General features: G+C 29.0%; 2 protein-coding genes across 7 annotated transcripts in view; one reads left to right on the top strand and one right to left on the bottom strand.

The window, feature by feature from the left end:
* Gpdh1 (Glycerol-3-phosphate dehydrogenase 1) overlaps positions 1-12936 on the top strand; it is a 26595-nt gene extending 13659 nt beyond the window's left edge. The window contains exons 4-10 of one of the 4 annotated variants that reach the window (XR_015825494.1): positions 899-1006; positions 3189-3335; positions 4871-5054; positions 5930-6083; positions 6619-6711; positions 9028-9145; positions 9763-10013. Coding sequence is in view for 3 of the 4 variants with exons in the window: in XM_088243144.1 (XP_088099270.1) it covers positions 899-1006; positions 3189-3335; positions 4871-5054; positions 5930-6083; positions 6619-6711; positions 9763-9796 (720 nt within the window). In the remaining variant the exon portion in view is untranslated. Of the gene's footprint in view, positions 1-898; positions 1007-3188; positions 3336-4870; positions 5055-5929; positions 6084-6618; positions 7285-9027; positions 9146-9762; positions 10014-12684 lie in introns of those variants that run through there. The other 3 variants (XM_088243145.1, XM_088243144.1, XM_088243146.1) reach the window with 3 other exon arrangements.
* On the bottom strand, positions 12928-16286 carry LOC148283837 (methionyl-tRNA formyltransferase, mitochondrial). 3 transcript variants are annotated; one of them, XM_088243147.1, is made up of 5 exons: positions 16098-16286; positions 15810-16010; positions 14714-14847; positions 13472-13639; positions 12928-13391 (listed from the first exon to the last, which is right to left on the bottom strand). In XM_088243147.1, the coding sequence occupies exons 1-5, from the start codon at positions 16262-16264 to the stop codon at positions 13015-13017; spliced, it is 1047 nt and encodes a 348-aa protein (XP_088099273.1). In that variant the 5' UTR covers positions 16265-16286; the 3' UTR covers positions 12928-13014. The 3 variants fall into 3 exon arrangements, with proteins under 3 accessions (XP_088099273.1, XP_088099274.1, XP_088099275.1); XM_088243148.1 differs by having other exon boundaries at positions 15810-16029; positions 16098-16231; XM_088243149.1 differs by lacking the exon at positions 12928-13391 and having other exon boundaries at positions 13500-13639; positions 14718-14847; positions 15810-16029; positions 16098-16231.

Below are 16286 nucleotides of genomic sequence, written 5' to 3'. Positions count from 1 at the left end.
TATACATAGCTTCTTTTTCTTATCTTGACTTAAAAGAAAGGTCTTTGACACACGCATACTACCGATGATAACTTACGGACTAGAGATGACAACCTTTACTGTAAAGAGTGTCTAAAAATTAAAATGCACCCAACGGTTCATGGAACGGCAGATGTTTGGTGTGAGTCTTCGAGATGGAATAAGAAACGTAAAGATTGGATGGAGAACCGATGTGCTGATGTCATGAACCGTGTGGCAAACCAAAGTGACAACGAGCAGGGCATATGGCTAGACAGGGGGACACTAGACGGGTGCCATGAATTTTAAATTGGAGGCCTTGGGCAAATAAAAGGAGTGTCAAAAGGTCATCAAAGAGATGGACCGATGACATTGTCCAGATAGCTAGTGGGGCTCGGATGTGGAGGGGTCAAGACAGAGACGAGTGGAAGGAGTCGAAAGAGGTCTATATCTATCATTGGCAAAATGAAGGCTAGAGCAGAAGCAGAAGCTTCTTCTTGGAGTTGTATTGACAAGAGTATGTCTAAATATATCTAGACAAGTACAGGATTGAATCCTTTACGGAGTTTATCAAGATTAACAGATATTTCAACAGAGGTGCCATATGCTCAATATGCTTCTTATATTACATACTCAAAATTATTCTCCATTTCTGTCATTCTTGGAGATGGCTTATATAACATCCATGCACGTAAGCGAGTGGGTAAAGAGAAGTTAGTGGGGGTCAAGTTAGTAGGGTAGGTCAGTTTTTTAGATTGCTCCAGTTAGATATTTTTATTCAGCCTTTTTCTTGAGTCCAGTGTAGAACAAAGGTCTACCGTTTGGACCTCCACAATTCCCTGTCCTTATATTTTATATATAATTAAGTAATTTATATAAGTAATTTTTTGTTTTATTTAAGGGTTTCGATGTTGCCGAGGGAGGTGGAATTGACCTAATTTCTCACATTGTAACAAGAAACCTAAAGATTCCTTGCCACGTTCTTATGGGGGCTAATTTAGCTGGAGAGGTAATGTATATTTTTATTTAACATAATAACCCTCCTAAAATTTATAAGAAAATCATCGTCATCATTCCCTTATCCGCACCTAATGACCTTTTGGTACCCCAATCACAGCATATCTCCATAATTTTTTCCATGGAGGTAAGATGATTAGCCTTATGCCAGTCCAGAGACTATGAAATATTGCAGTGTAGAAATATTAAAAATATTTTTATATACATATTTCACATTAACCATGCTGAGAATCGAATCTGAGACCTCATCGGTGACCTCATGGTAGGCAAAACCTTACATTATTGATTAGCTGTGTAGTTAAGAACGAAAATGTTGTTGATCAATTTGAAATGTTAAATGTATGTAAATTTTTGTTTATTCACTACAACATTACATATTTTATATAAAATAAAAAAGATTTAAAAAAAAGTTGAGTTAATTTTCATAATAATAATTAAAAAAATAATAATAACAAAATATTGTAAAAATAAAAAAGTTTGTCTTTTTTGTGTTTAATCTATTAAAAACATGACAATTGCTCTTTTAAAAAATGTCAAATGGGTATTTTTTAAGTACAAATACTTTTTTATTTAGATTGTTGTTTTGGGATAAATGAATGTTCGCAAAAAAGAAATTAACTTTCTGTAAGTTAGTTTGGATCTATTATGTGATTGTCATGAATTCTTGTGTTGTTACATTTGCTATAGAATTTAAATAAAATTTATTTGGCACTGTTTCAATTCAGATGTTGTAACAGGTGCTCTAAACGTTATGTACACTTACAATGTTTGATAATACTTAAATAACATAATCTGCCGACATTTATATGTTTTGTGTTATTTTAGACAGAAAAACTATGTTTTAATAACGCTTCTTACTCTTCTGAATGTCATTGTTATCACAGTACTTGTGTAGTTAGAAGGTACATTTCTGTCACCATAATATTTTTTTTACACTGAAATTTTTAATGAGGACAACCAACGTTGAAATCAAAATAGATAGTGGAAATATTTTGAGTTCGTCCAAATTTTTATAGATTAAAGAAACAGGATTCAATCCATGATTGATATTTTAATAAAGACAGATGTATCGTTTTGTGAATAAAAATTAAACAGATGGAAGAAAATATATTTGTTCATGTGACTTTTACGGAGTGTGTAATGTGATCGGCTAATGAGAGATAATTATCTCTGTAAATGCTAGGCCTTCCATATTCTCTTCACAAAACTGTTTCTCGGTCATTGTTTGGACATCACTCCAAAATGGATAAAAACTATCACAACTTTACTGCGAAAATAAGCACAAACAATTGAATGAGTGGATGGAGGCGTTATGTTTCGAATTTAAAAAAATCTACTTTTTTATTTTTTTATACATAGATGAAAATTTTATGTACAGCCCTTTCACATAAAGTCAACTACACCATCAAAGGGTATCAGAAAACCGATTTTGAGAGCAAATGAAGGTGTTATCAATAATAGGAAAATATCACTTTTTTAAAATATATTTTTAAAGTAATAAAGGTCTATGAGATACTGTCCATTAAAAATTTTTTTTTGATAATTATAAGTAGCATAAAAAATACTTTTAAATTTGTATTTTTGAGTTCCCGCAAAAATGATGATTCCGTTGGCCACGCCCCTAATATGTTTATTTGTTCTTGCTATTGAAATTTGTGTAGAAAAATATCACGAATCTTGACGTCACAACAACCAAGGCCAAACACGTCACGTTTTTCTACAAACATATTTTTATTGAATTTCTTTTTTACATTTATGTATGAAAAAATTTCTCCACAATATCCATATTGATTTTGAAAATACAATTAATTATTCTAAATCCATTTCATATATTTTATCAGTATTCATAGTATGTGATATTTCCCTATTGTACCGGTGTTCAAAGCTTAAACCCCAGATATCTCTGCTTTTTGTTTTGTCACAACGTCTTCAATTATATTTATTCTTTTGTAATTTTACAACCATACGCCTCCAGGAGTTTTTAGAGTTCAGGATTCCAGATGTTTAGTTTAATAATTAGTCAGTTGGGACATACACAATCCTTTTTTTATAATTGTACTATACATTGAGATAATAACGTTGAAACTTACTCTTCGTGTCATTTATAGACCTTTTATCTGACAATACTTTATGGAAATAAGAACCTAATAAATAATGTTTTTGTTTGTTTGTAGGTTGCCGAGGAAAAGTTCTGCGAGACTACCATCGGGTGCCGTGATGCTACTTTGGCTCCAGTCCTCAGGGACATGATACAGACACATAACTTCAGGGTTGTTGTTGTAGATGACGAAGACGCTGTTGAAATTTGTGGAGCGCTGAAGGTAAATAATCACAATTCTGTTCACAAAACACAAACTAATGTCATTTTTAAACAATAAAAAAATCCTTTATTCAAGAAAAAATCACTAAAACATAAATAAATAAAAACTTAGATTTCAACAATATTTTGAATGTGTCCAAATTTTGTAGACATGACTTCATCAAAATCAACAGATAGAAGAGTTGAAGGAATATAACATAGGCAGAATGGTGAATGTTACGCAGTGTGTAAGATGGCCACTTAATCCAACCAATGACAGGTCATAAGTCATGTGAATGCCTAGACTTTCATATTCCCTCTCTCAAATGTTCTCCTTCTCTGTTTTAATAAATATTGACTTACAATTCATGTTGGACTTACCAAAAAAGAGCCAGGCTATGAGGAAGTTCAGTGCAACGGGATATTGGATATAAAAATGTTTTCTTACATGCGGTAAAAATTAGAGCATTTAATTGTATGGTGAAGTTTCTCAAAAATGTATAAAAAAATGATTTTGATAAAAATAAATTACTTTGAAAGAGTCTTTAACTAAATACAGATCTTTAACTGTTTTCTAAAAAAAAATAAACATAAATTTTCCATTAGACAACCAAATCCATGGTTATTTTCAGGAAACATCAAGATGCCACAAAGCCATATTCATATATCTTGTGATGCAACTGATATAATTAAGTTGTTAAGTCGTCGTCTTGGTGGTTAAAAGATCCAAGTGAAAAATATCTAATATCTCTTTCTAACAAACCCGATAATATAAGTGTATAATAAATTCCGGTACGTGTAAATATTACTTCCATTTTATATACCCCTTTTAAGCGATCCATTTAGTTTTTCATATTCAATAGAAAATGTCATTCAATATTTATTGCCAGCAGTTCAAAACATGACAAATCAGCACCCGTCGAAAAAGGTTAAAGAAAAATGTCCTTTGAATATCTAATGGCATCCACTTCGATCCATTTTTTGTTGGTTGGTTGGTAATTCAGCGTTTATAATCTTGAAGAACCAGTCCGAGCGAACCAAAGCTGTCAAGCCGGCGTTTGACTTTTTTCATAACAACTCGGATTTTCCTTGGGCGCGGTGATACCGACGGAGCGAAAATTATGCCCGCCATCTCTGGGCGAGGAATTCAACCACACATTTCATTGAAGAATTCAATTAAATGTGCAGTCATGAATCAATTCAATATATCCCTTCTTGACAGGGATAATCATCAGGTAAAATTGAACCGCTGGCCACAACAATAAGTCTCGAGTTATGGATTTTATTTCTAGCAAGTCGGTACATGAATTTGAATAAAAGGGTCCTCTTATTATTGTAAATAACCCTAATAAATACTATTACTACAAATAATGCCATTGCTCATATAACTCGAGAGAGAGTAAAAAGGTTGAAATATAATGCATTCATGACATTGATATATGTATTTAAAATTGAGTTGTTGATGAAATTTTACGGTTAATTGTGTAAAATCAATGTTTTACAATCTGTTGTTATATTATTGTTTTAGTATTACATAATGCTCTGATGGGTTTACAGAACATCGTCGCTTGCGGTGCTGGATTTGTAGATGGTCTTGGATTCGGTGACAACACTAAAGCTGCCATTATTCGTCTAGGACTCATGGAAATGATTAAGTTCGTGGATGTGTTCTATCCCGGAAGCAAACTCAGCACATTCTTTGAATCATGCGGAGTAGCAGATCTCATTACCACCTGCTATGGTACACTATTACTGATTATTATTAAGATATTTCAAAACAAGATAAATATTTATAAAAGCATTTATTTTAGTTATCCTAAAGAACCTTTGGGACCCTAGATGAGTAGTAAAATAATTGAATTTTTCGCAACTTCAGTTGTAAAAAAGAATTGTATAGTAAATAAATGAATAAATCTTTGTAAACATAATTAAATATGAAATTTGGTGGGAATATTAATTAATTATTATTTTAAAAGAAAAACTTGGTATGCCGAAGACAAATTCAAAAATATTTACATTACAATTTTGCAATAATATTAGTATTTCAAATAATAGGCTCACAACTCATGACAGTTGAATTGATGTGTTTATTGAATCTGCTATTTTCTATTAGTATTGAATTCAGAATTTTAACTATTTAGCTGTTAGTACACTTTTATGTCTTCTGATATATTTTTTAAACAAACTATTTAAATAGGTGCATAGATTTTTACCTTAACTGTTATCAGTATGCATCGTCTTTTCGAGTGAACCCGTGTGTAGGTTGAATTCGTTCCATAGTTTACCCTGAAGACGGCTCCTGCAACGGTAGCCGAAGTGTCAGAACAAATCCAGCCTACACGTGTTCACCTAAAAGAGACGATACATGTTAGAAACATTATTTAATAAAAATTTTACATCGTCGACTTCATATTGTAGTTTTTTTCCATAATATGTTACTGAGCAATGTTCTTGATTAGGTCAAAATTACTCAAATTTTTTTTTACACAATTGATTAACGCTATGCAAGAATCACTGATCTCTGCTATCAGGAAATTAAAATTAATCCTGTTTTTATGTTCTAAATGAGAAGAAAAAGCAATAAGAAAAATAATAATTGTATAATGTAATATATAGGTGGTCGCAATAGGCGTGTGTCCGAAGCCTTTGTGAAGACTGGAAAATCAATCAAGGAGTTGGAAGTTGAAATGTTAAATGGACAGAAATTGCAAGGCCCTTTCACAGCTGAAGAAGTTAACCACATGCTCAAACTGAAGGGAATGGAAAACAAGTAAATATGTTTTTATAATAATCATGGCCAATTTTAATATATTTGTTATGAAGTTCTGTTTTTGAGAGTATACCAACTTAAAGGCGCTTCTATTACGTATTTTTATTTGAATATACACATTTTTTACTTTAAAGATTTCTTAAGTCATTATAACAAGTTCTTGGAAAAAGTAAGCAAAACTATACTAACATTTAAGAGAACTTTGTATTCCATATCACCTTTCTCTTGCATATAGATGGTACTTCACAGATAATATTTATAGTGCTGTTTTTTTGTTAAATTATTCTACAAATCAAATAGTTTCGGAATATTAGCGAAAAACTTAACCTTATTATAATTTTTTGGTATTTATTTATTTATTTTACAGAAACCTACAGTCAACAATTATTAAATTACATAATAAATATAAGGTTTAAAGACAATTATTAAACATAATGTTGATCCTCTAGTCTTGAATACTAAAAGACAAACATCAGAGTTTTTTTCATTCTGCTGTATAAACCGAATATGTACTTGATTTGACTTCTTTTTCCAGGTTTCCATTGTTTACTGCCATCCACCGTATCTGCATAGGAGAGCTGAAGGCCGTTGACATGATTGACTGTATCCGCAGCCATCCCGAGCATATGTAAGCGCATGCTTCAAATCATGTCTTTAACCTGTAGAATTACGACTTGTTCTCATTTCAAATGTACCTAATGTGTTAAATTTACAGTTTCTAAAAAATAATCAACATACGTAGTTGTAAAAAGTTTAAAATTTGTAACTAACTTTCATGAGCAGCCTTTATTTTAGCTTAATGTATTTAGAAGCGTTATTTTTGTGAAAGTGTAAGTGGGTATGTATAATGTACAAGTAATTCATTTTGTAGCTAATGTTTGTCCCTCTCATGATGTTTAATAATACAAATATACAACACACTTTAGAAATTTAAATACACAACAATTTGTTTTATAAAGTAATTTGAATTGAAAAATCTTAGAATTTGTATACATATTTGTATTAGGTATATGTATTTTTTTCCAGTTAATTTATGTTTTATACAAAAATTAATTCAGCACCAAATATTTATTTACACTATTCTTTACACGCATTTTACTTTTTTAAAATTTATTAGTCGTGTATATTTTGAATAATCTTTATATTTTATTTGGAAAACCAATAATGATTATATTTTTTTCAAATATATATTTTTATCATGTTTCGCTTTTTTTTTCTCTTCCTTAGTGATAAGTTTAATAAGTGGGTATATTACTCTACTGTGGGAATAAAGGACAGCTACAAGGGATAACTTTCACTTGAGTGTTATGTGAATGTAAAATATCACTAGTTTTAACAAAGAACTTGGTGCTTAAGTCAAACGGTGCAGATTTTTATTAAATCAAGCACTTATTGTAATTCGTTTTATTTATTTTTTTAACAAACAAAGGGTATCAACACAAAGAGTTACCTGATAAAGTTAAATCTTTAAAATGAACTATTAAAAAAATATGTATTAAAATTTACTGAGTTTTTTTGTAGATATTTTATGAATGATGATGAATGCAATATTTTTAGTTGGGTGTAAACTTATTTCTAGAATAATTAGCTAAACACTTGCATAATTATGTAAGTCTTATAAGGAACTGATATGAAAGTGTTCATTGAGAGGCCATGTGTATTTTGCGGAAAAATAAATCATTACAGCTACTAACATCAGAATCGATCTAAAAAAAAGCAAACATTTTCTTCAAAAATACATACATATTATCATTACAAGTACACTGAAATATCTTACAACTTATAGGCTCAAAATTGATTAATTCATGAATCATAAATGTTTAACTAGTTAATGTATGTGGTAAAATTAGTTACTGATACTTAAAACAGGTTATCCATCGTGTTCATATAACATACCATGTTAATGATTTTGATAAAATTACATAATTTTGACAGAAAAATCACATTTGTTTTGTTTATAATAGACATTTGACTGTTTTTTGGCATTTACTGAAATAATATCAGAGAAATGGTAAAAATGTCGTTTTCAAAATCGCTGGAAAAATATTTTCACTGGCACGCCCTTAATAAATTAGTTATTTTATGTGTAGCAAAATTCTATGTTCGACATTCCTTGTATAATTAATTTTTAATTTAATAAATTGCATACAAAATATTTAGAGCAGTGGTGCATTTGTAATTCGAAATACAAATGCATCATCATCGATTATTTTGGTACCAAAGTGAAATAATATCTGAAAAGTGCATTGAGTAAAAAATTATACAAAATAAGTTATATTGTTTTATATATTTATCTAAATAATGATAATAGAATGCCATTTTTTAAAACACATGATATGCAAATGTGATTGTTACTAATCATTATTTCGGTGAGATATTGAATGATGAATTTTATAATATATTGAATGTAAACAATTTATTTTAAATCCAAATTTATGTATTTTTATGAATGTAGTTACATATTTTTATAATTGCCAACCCAACAGAACACTTACCATTTATAAACACGTAATATTTAATTTTGTACGCCTTCAATATTGAACAAATAATTTAAAATCTGCTTTTATAAAACTAAGCTATTTTTTTTACCTATAAAAAATATTTCTCATAAAATAAATGGCAGTTCAGAGTATGGCACAATTAAAATAAGTTTATTTTACATTTTTTAAATACTATGTAGATATTTGAATAGGCCATCTAAAATCAGTTATATATAATATTAGTTATTGCTGTTGAAATTATAAAATGTATAATTGTTATTGATATCTTATTTTAAAACCATTACATACTAGCTTAGTAAATGTACCATTTGAAAAAAAGAATAATGTTTATTTAATTGATTGATTAATTAATAGATTTGAAAAAAATACCCTATTGTTATAAATTATACATTACAATATAAAAGTGAAACTTTTTAATTACATACCTATTTTCCCAAACACAGATTTGCTCCTAAAAGAATAACAATTTATTGAAGATTTCAAGTTTCATGTTTTTTTGCTTCCCCTTCCTCACCTTCTACCTGTTGCATGAAATTTGTTTTGAATCCACCTCCCGATAACGTAAGTTGTGCATGGCTCTTTTAAACTAACCAATAATGTGCTTTTTACTGTGCAATGTTTACATTAACCCTAAATTTATCATACGACCATAAGAAAATTAATCAAAATGTTCTCAGTAGTAGCTGGTGCCTTCTAGGTATTATGTATGTCAACTGTACTTTTTGCTGATGTTTCATAATATGATGTTGGGCTCAGACGGTGGGTACTGATGCTAGCTGAAGCATTGGTAAGAAGTATTATTGGCACATAACATAACACCCAAAAAACCATACCAGTACCTGAAAGGCCGTGATAACTTATGAATTTCAATTTTTAAAATAAACATTATTTATATTGTTTTCATTTTTCGTACAGTTGAAATGTCAACATTGAGTTTGTAGATTATCTTCCAGAATGTAAAAATTTTCAATCCATACCAATTTTATTTTGATTACTTTTCTTGTTACAGATGAATTAAGTAATTTATGTAACAATCATTTTGCATTATGATTATTATTATTATTAATTAACTATCAACTTACTATTTTTTTAACATGTGCACATATAGTAATTACTTTTAATTTATTGTGAATTTATTATTTTTTCACGCTAACAATTCATTTTTCACGCACTTCTAGGAAAGGACAACTACCAGCAAAGTGTTCTCTTTGAAAAGTTCAAATTTGGAGAGGAATACCGTTTAGCATTTATTATACATAAATCGATTGTGTCAGTTATTTTTACAGTTATTTTATACTGTGGAAGTGAATTGAAATTCAGTTCAATTGTAATAAAAGGAAAAGGCATATGTACATTAAATATTTACCACCATACACAAAATCAACTTAAACATTGTCATTCATCTTAATAAATGTTAATTTATCATATGCATATTTGTTTCATTTTATTAATTTTCAAAACATGTCAGTTTGTGAATACTTAATATTTGTATATATTATTATTTATCATTGTGGCCTCACTAAGCAAACTGTTTGTGGTGGATTTTAAGCTATGTAATTAGTAGCTAATTATAAAGATTAACTAAATATTTAAATCAGTTGCAAAATGTTTGTCTAATAGGGCTACGATCTTACACTTCCACTCCCTTCCTTGTCCTAATAGAAGATTATTATTGTGATTGCATTACCTCCAATCAACAGAAATAATGATTTTAAAATTAACTCTTTTTTTCCAGCGAGTTTAAAACAAAAAAATAATATAATGCTTCATAATTTGCATTATTCTTCGTAGCTTTTAAATTCATTATTCGGATATACTTTTAAATCTAAAATTCTCAGCTGTAGTTTTGTTATATGTTTATTTAAAAGTGGGAATGTATGAAAAGTTAGTTTACCTTAGACTTTAAATGTAATTATGCCGTACATACATATAATGTTTATATCAATGGTCTTTACCATGCCTCTTTAGGCTAAATGACTAATGCGTAATAAGGAGAGTTTTGGAGGAGTCAATTAAAGATAAAAAAAATGTAAAATGAGCATAACTTTTTTTACTTTAAATCAATTCCAAAACAATTAGGTAAGGCAGGGTGTTATGTAAAAATATGAGGGCTATATAGGATAAATACCTAACAAATAAGTCCAATTTTGTGGAATAAAAATTTACATCTGATATCCATATGTGGAGCATACGATGCAGCTCTAAATTATAACTAAAAGTAGTGCATATTATAACTTACTTTTGGCTATAGTAACGCATTAGTCACTTAGCCTCTTTACCGTCAGTATAATTAATTAATGCATTTGACCAGTTATCAAAAAAAGTTATGTTCATAATGCATAAAAAACTAAAAAGCATGGACAGTCAAATTATAAATTTTTACTATTTTATTTTTATTTTGACAAAATTGTTACATTGCAAGTATTGTGGCCTCAAAGATATGGAGATTTTTTAATCATCATTGTTGGCAGACAAAAAAATATTCGCTGAAAATACATTATGTGGTCATTTATTTAAAAGATGCAACATTGAATGTAAAAAGCCATAAAAACATATATTTAATTTAAGTGGGAATGATCTAAACATGATATTTTGGTGATGGAAAATACTATAGCCCATTTGAAGAATTTTCAACTTATTGTTTGTCTTATGTTTGTAAAAAATAAACCTTAGAAAAAGTTTACAAAATTAACAGTGAAAACAAAAAAAATAAGTGGAAAAAAGGATCGCTACATTTTGCTCTGAAAATAAGTGTTGTCGACTTGCAGCAAAAATTATGAGAACAATTGCAAACAGGATAGTAAATGTTATATTTTAATGTTTGCTGCATTACTTAGGGAATCGTTCTATAAAACTTCTATCTTTTGAATAAATAATATTTTTTTTATTATTTTTTTTTATTAATAAAACATATAAGACATGAATATCATGATATTATATTCCCAGGAGTTGTACGAGAAAACTCATTTGGGACGGTACATAAAAAAAATAGTACATTTCTTGAAACAATACATAGTATACATTTAAACAATAAAAATTTAAACAAATTTTAACAATCTATGAACTTAATATTAAAAAAGGAAAGAAAACATTTAAACAATCTGTGAACTTAATATTAAAGAAGAAAATAAAAACATTCAAACAATCTGTGAACTTAATATTAAAAAAGAAAAGAAAAACATTTAAACATTCTGTGAAATTAATATCAAAAAAGAAAATAAAAACATTTATCTTAATAATTAAATTGTCACAATAAACTCTTTAAAAATATTGAGGTAAATTTTATATTGGTATTTGCTGCATCTTACTGACTTTCCAACAAAGCTCATAGATAAAATAAAATAAATAAATAAAATAAAGGCCGGCAGCTAGTAAATTAAAAAGGTGGTGGCATGGCGTTAATAAAATTAATGTATTATAGAAATAAAATATGAGTGATTCACAAATTTAGAATAACCAGTGACCGGTTTCATCGCTTTTGCGACATCTTGGATACTGGTATCTTTATTATTGAATTAAATGTATTTATAAAAAAACAGGACGGATTAATAATTTAAAATTCTATAACGGTAATTTTACTACATTATTTTTATCTGAAGGACCATTTTACAAAGTTTTACTTGTCTTTTATTTCTATAGTAAATTACAATGAACTTCCACCAAGAATTTTCACTAACAAACTTGAATGTTTTAGATAAAATTAATGTTTAGTAAAGTTATAAGTACCACATAATTAGATGCTTGTTGTATATGAATGAACCTTTCATAGTTTTTTAGTACTATAAAACCATACTGAGAAGAATATTTTGAGCGTGGGGGTAAGTATTTACATATTTTTTAAACTAAAATGTTGTTATTTCACACTGTGTATTTACATTTTTTTGAGTTTGCTAAAAATGCTTTGTTTTGGATATTAAAATAGTTTTTGAAAAAAATGTATTGGTAATAATAATGTACTAATTGTTTCAAAATTTCTGTTTTTAGCATAATGTAAATTATAAGAAGTAATTACGAGATGCGTAATATTTTAGTAAACGCGAATTTCTTATTTGTTGTATCTGGTTTCACTTTTCTAATAAAAACAATTATTTTTATTTCAGGCAAAATTTGGGCTAAAAGAAGACAATTCGTAATATTTGGCAGATCATTAAAATGTTATGAGCATTCTGTTAAAATCTAAATAAATACATTCAGATTTAATTTAGAATTTCAAAGACACAGGTGATTTGCTTTTATTCACGCTCAATTGCGCATATTTTTTTGAGCATTAGTAAATTCAAATTATCGTATCTTATCATTTAAAATGATTAATGTTATGTATAAACTAATGTAAATAAAAAATATTTATTAAATAGGTTTTTTAATTCGAATAGGTTTTTTAACATATAATTTCTACATAATATATACATTTAACATTAAAAGTAGGTTTGTTAGCTTACATTAGAGAAAAATAATTTATTTTCTGGAATATGCTTCATGTAGCCATTCCGAAATTCTTGAGCACTCATATTTTTTTTACCTGTAACACCTACATTATCAAAAAATACTGACTGTCCATCTTTACACCACACTCTGATAACCTGCTTTTCTTTTACATATCTAAAATGTCCAGGAGGCTGTTGTGTTTCGAAAGAATCATTTTCTCCTAAAGAATTCCATAGTTTTATTTGAAATACTTTGATTAGATGACCGTTAAACATCGTTAACAAAGGACATATTCCAAAGAGTCCCCTGTACAAATTGTATATTTGAATAGAGGAGTTATCTTGCCAACAGAGGTGGCTGAGCAATTGTGTGACTTTAGGTGCTAAAAAAAAATATTCCCAAATAAATAAATGTCCAAACATAGTGATATGCATTCATTTTATGCATAGATGAATTATTTACCATTTGTTACGCCCAAATCTTCTTGTGGAGTAGCATTATGAAGACAGTCAGGCAATCGGTGGATACATTCTACTAGAGTTTCGGCTCCTAACTCTGCCAAGGTACTGTGAAGTTCTGGTTGAAGAATATTAGTGGTTATTTTTATTACTCTCTGTGCCACAATGTCCCCTGTAAATATGAAATATATAGCGTATTACATATATCATTTGCAATCATTTTGCTGTCATAAGCATTATAATTAATTTTATATTATATTCAATAAATGCAGTACAAGTACCGAAGTCGGTAGATGAAAAAGTGTGAAAAAACAACCAAAAATTATTTTGTGGTGGGGTTTTCATTTTTAGTAATATGATGAATCAATGTATTCAATAATTTTGTTTCAAAACACTTTTTATATGAAAAAGGATATCTCCTAAATGTACATAATTTAATTTCTGAAGTGTAAAAAAAGTACATTTTTGTAAAAGTATAATATTGTGGGGTAGCTGGTAGAAGTACAAATTCTTCGTCTTCTTCTTTTCCACATCCGCTCCTAAGTGGAGCACGTGGATATCACCAGATCTTCTGTCATAAGCATCCAGCATCCCTTCATTCAAATCACATTTTGACAATTTAAATGCATGACTTGTCTTTTTGTAGCATTCATGGAGAAGGATAAAAAAATGTGTTGTTAATGGGTAACTCATAAATGCTGATTTTGTTACCTAGTTAAAGTAATTACTATAGTGCATATCGCAGCGTAATTTCCTTGCGATATGCACTTTATGACTAATAAGGATTATTATTTAAGAACACAGAAATTAATATGTGATTTTTTTAAGAAATAAATATTTGCGTTCTTATGATTTACTCAAATATTTCAATTTTAGGGGCCATTTTCAAAGAGTTTAAAATAACTCACTATTAGAAAATGGGAACCAAGATGTGGTAGAGTGGGATTCGAATCACGGACCTCTGATCCGTGAGTCCGTGACACTAGCCACGGGACCACAACCTGGTTTTCTCAAGTCTGGGTGTTCTGTACTGTAATTCACCACTGTAATTGGGCCTCCGGTTTGTTATGGTGCAATTAATAATAATAAATTAAATTAGTATTTGTAAGATTTAAAAAAAAATGCAACTAGTAAAATGATTCATTGCTTTTATTTGAAATTCTGCCACCATCAGATATAAAATAAAAATTCAAATATATAAAAAGGGGCATACTCTATTGAATATTAAATTGTTTTGGTATCTTACCCACATCAAATTTCTTTGGATGAATCCTCATAACAGTAACTCCAGTTTTAGTGTCTCCATTTAGAATGGCATGTACTATAGGAGCTGCTCCTCTCCACCGTGGTAACAGACTACCATGGACATTGATAATACCCCTAGGCAACAAAGATGATGAACATATTTGATTTAATAAAGTTATGAGACGGTCTAAAGGTCAGTTCGTTTGACTACCATGCGAGAAGTTTCAATTTGACTTCAATTCCCAACATGGTCGACATGAAATATTTGTTTAAAAAGGTAATTTTACAGAATATTTCAGTCTCAGGAAGTAAGAATGATAATCTTACCTTCATGCAATAAAAATGATCCATGCCGCACTTGTAACAATGCTGTGCGGAAAGGGATAATGAAATGAATTAATACTAAGACAAATTGAATTTTTAGGGGAACATCGCAACAAGAACGCAACAAATATGTAATTTTAAAATTAACTAACAACTTTTAGAAGAAAATACCGAGACTAATTTTGCTCTTTAGATAAAAATAAAATAGGGAAGCTAATAAACACTCTATTTACTCTGTAGCCAATTACATATTTTTTGTTTAAATCACTGGAATAATACTGGAATTTCAATTATGTAAATCTCCCACCAATTGCATAAAATAATACGATTTCAAGACGAAACAAATTATAATCAATCCATCAACGTTGTAAGTGTGATGATTTTTTTTGTAGTTTGCTAAAAAACTAATGATGTAGATCTCAAAATAATTTTGTAGTTCATTGTCGAGAGATAATACTTTGTCTTTATATGAGTACAAATGTATCTAAGGTAAGTGTATCTAAATTTCAAGAGGCGTTATCTATCGGTCGAAAAGTACAGTGGTTTTGTTGTAATTAACTTTTAAGTAAATAATTTTTATCAGAAACACATGAGAAAATAATTTTTAGTATCTAATGTTCATTTAAATTATATTTTAATGGCGCGATTTGGAAAGAACGGCGTTTTAAAATAGCCGAATTTTATGATTTTCTTACATTTTATCAGACTACAGCCTTAATAGTACCAGTCTAAATAAAGAATACACATTTGAGAAAAAATAAAATAAAACTTACAGTGGAAAACTTTTGATTAGCTGTTCAGGTATTAAATGTCCAAATGATACAACGATTCCAAGATGGAACGAGTCTGTAAATTGAAGTTCTAATGGCCATCTATGTAAAAACAAACTTTCTTGTTTTGCATACTTCATTACTGCGTTTGGCCGCCCCTTCGTATTACTTACTACTTCTAGTTTACCGAGGTTTCCTTTGACACTGAAACAATAATATACCACTACAGAAATTAAGTTTTTGAAATAAGTCAATCTTAAATTATAGGTTATAAAGTTATCTGATACTTACTGTTCGTTTCGTAAAGCTTTTAAACATGTTAATGAAAAGTTGTCAGTTCCAAAAAATAAAATATTCCACTTTGTATTTGAAACACATCGTTTGAACAGTATATTTTCATTAATATATACTGATTTCTTAATTTGAAAATACCACCGAAACCGTACAACAAATGTCATTATAGAATTTTAATGTAAATGC

The sequence above is a fragment of the Micrasema longulum genome, unplaced genomic scaffold (genome assembly GCF_059751315.1).
Source record: "Micrasema longulum isolate JH-2025_06_02 unplaced genomic scaffold, ASM5975131v1 h1tg000191l, whole genome shotgun sequence".
Classification (NCBI taxonomy): Eukaryota; Metazoa; Arthropoda; class Insecta; order Trichoptera; family Brachycentridae; genus Micrasema; species Micrasema longulum.
This window is presented reverse-complemented; position numbering and strand designations above follow the sequence as displayed.

What these genes read in the sequence shown, in the direction of transcription:
- LOC148283837 (XM_088243147.1), bottom strand. Translation starts at nt 16,264, where the DNA reads ATGACATTTGTTGTACGGTTTCGGTGGTATTTTCAAATTAAGAAATCA. An exon ending in CTAATCAAAAGTTTTCCACT is followed by an intron (nt 14,848 to 15,809) that starts GTAAGTTTTATT and finishes TTTGTTGCCTAG; the next exon opens with GGGTATTATCAATGTCCATG. An exon ending in TCCAAAGAAATTTGATGTGG is followed by an intron (nt 13,640 to 14,713) that starts GTAAGATACCAA and finishes TCATATTTACAG; the next exon opens with GGGACATTGTGGCACAGAGA.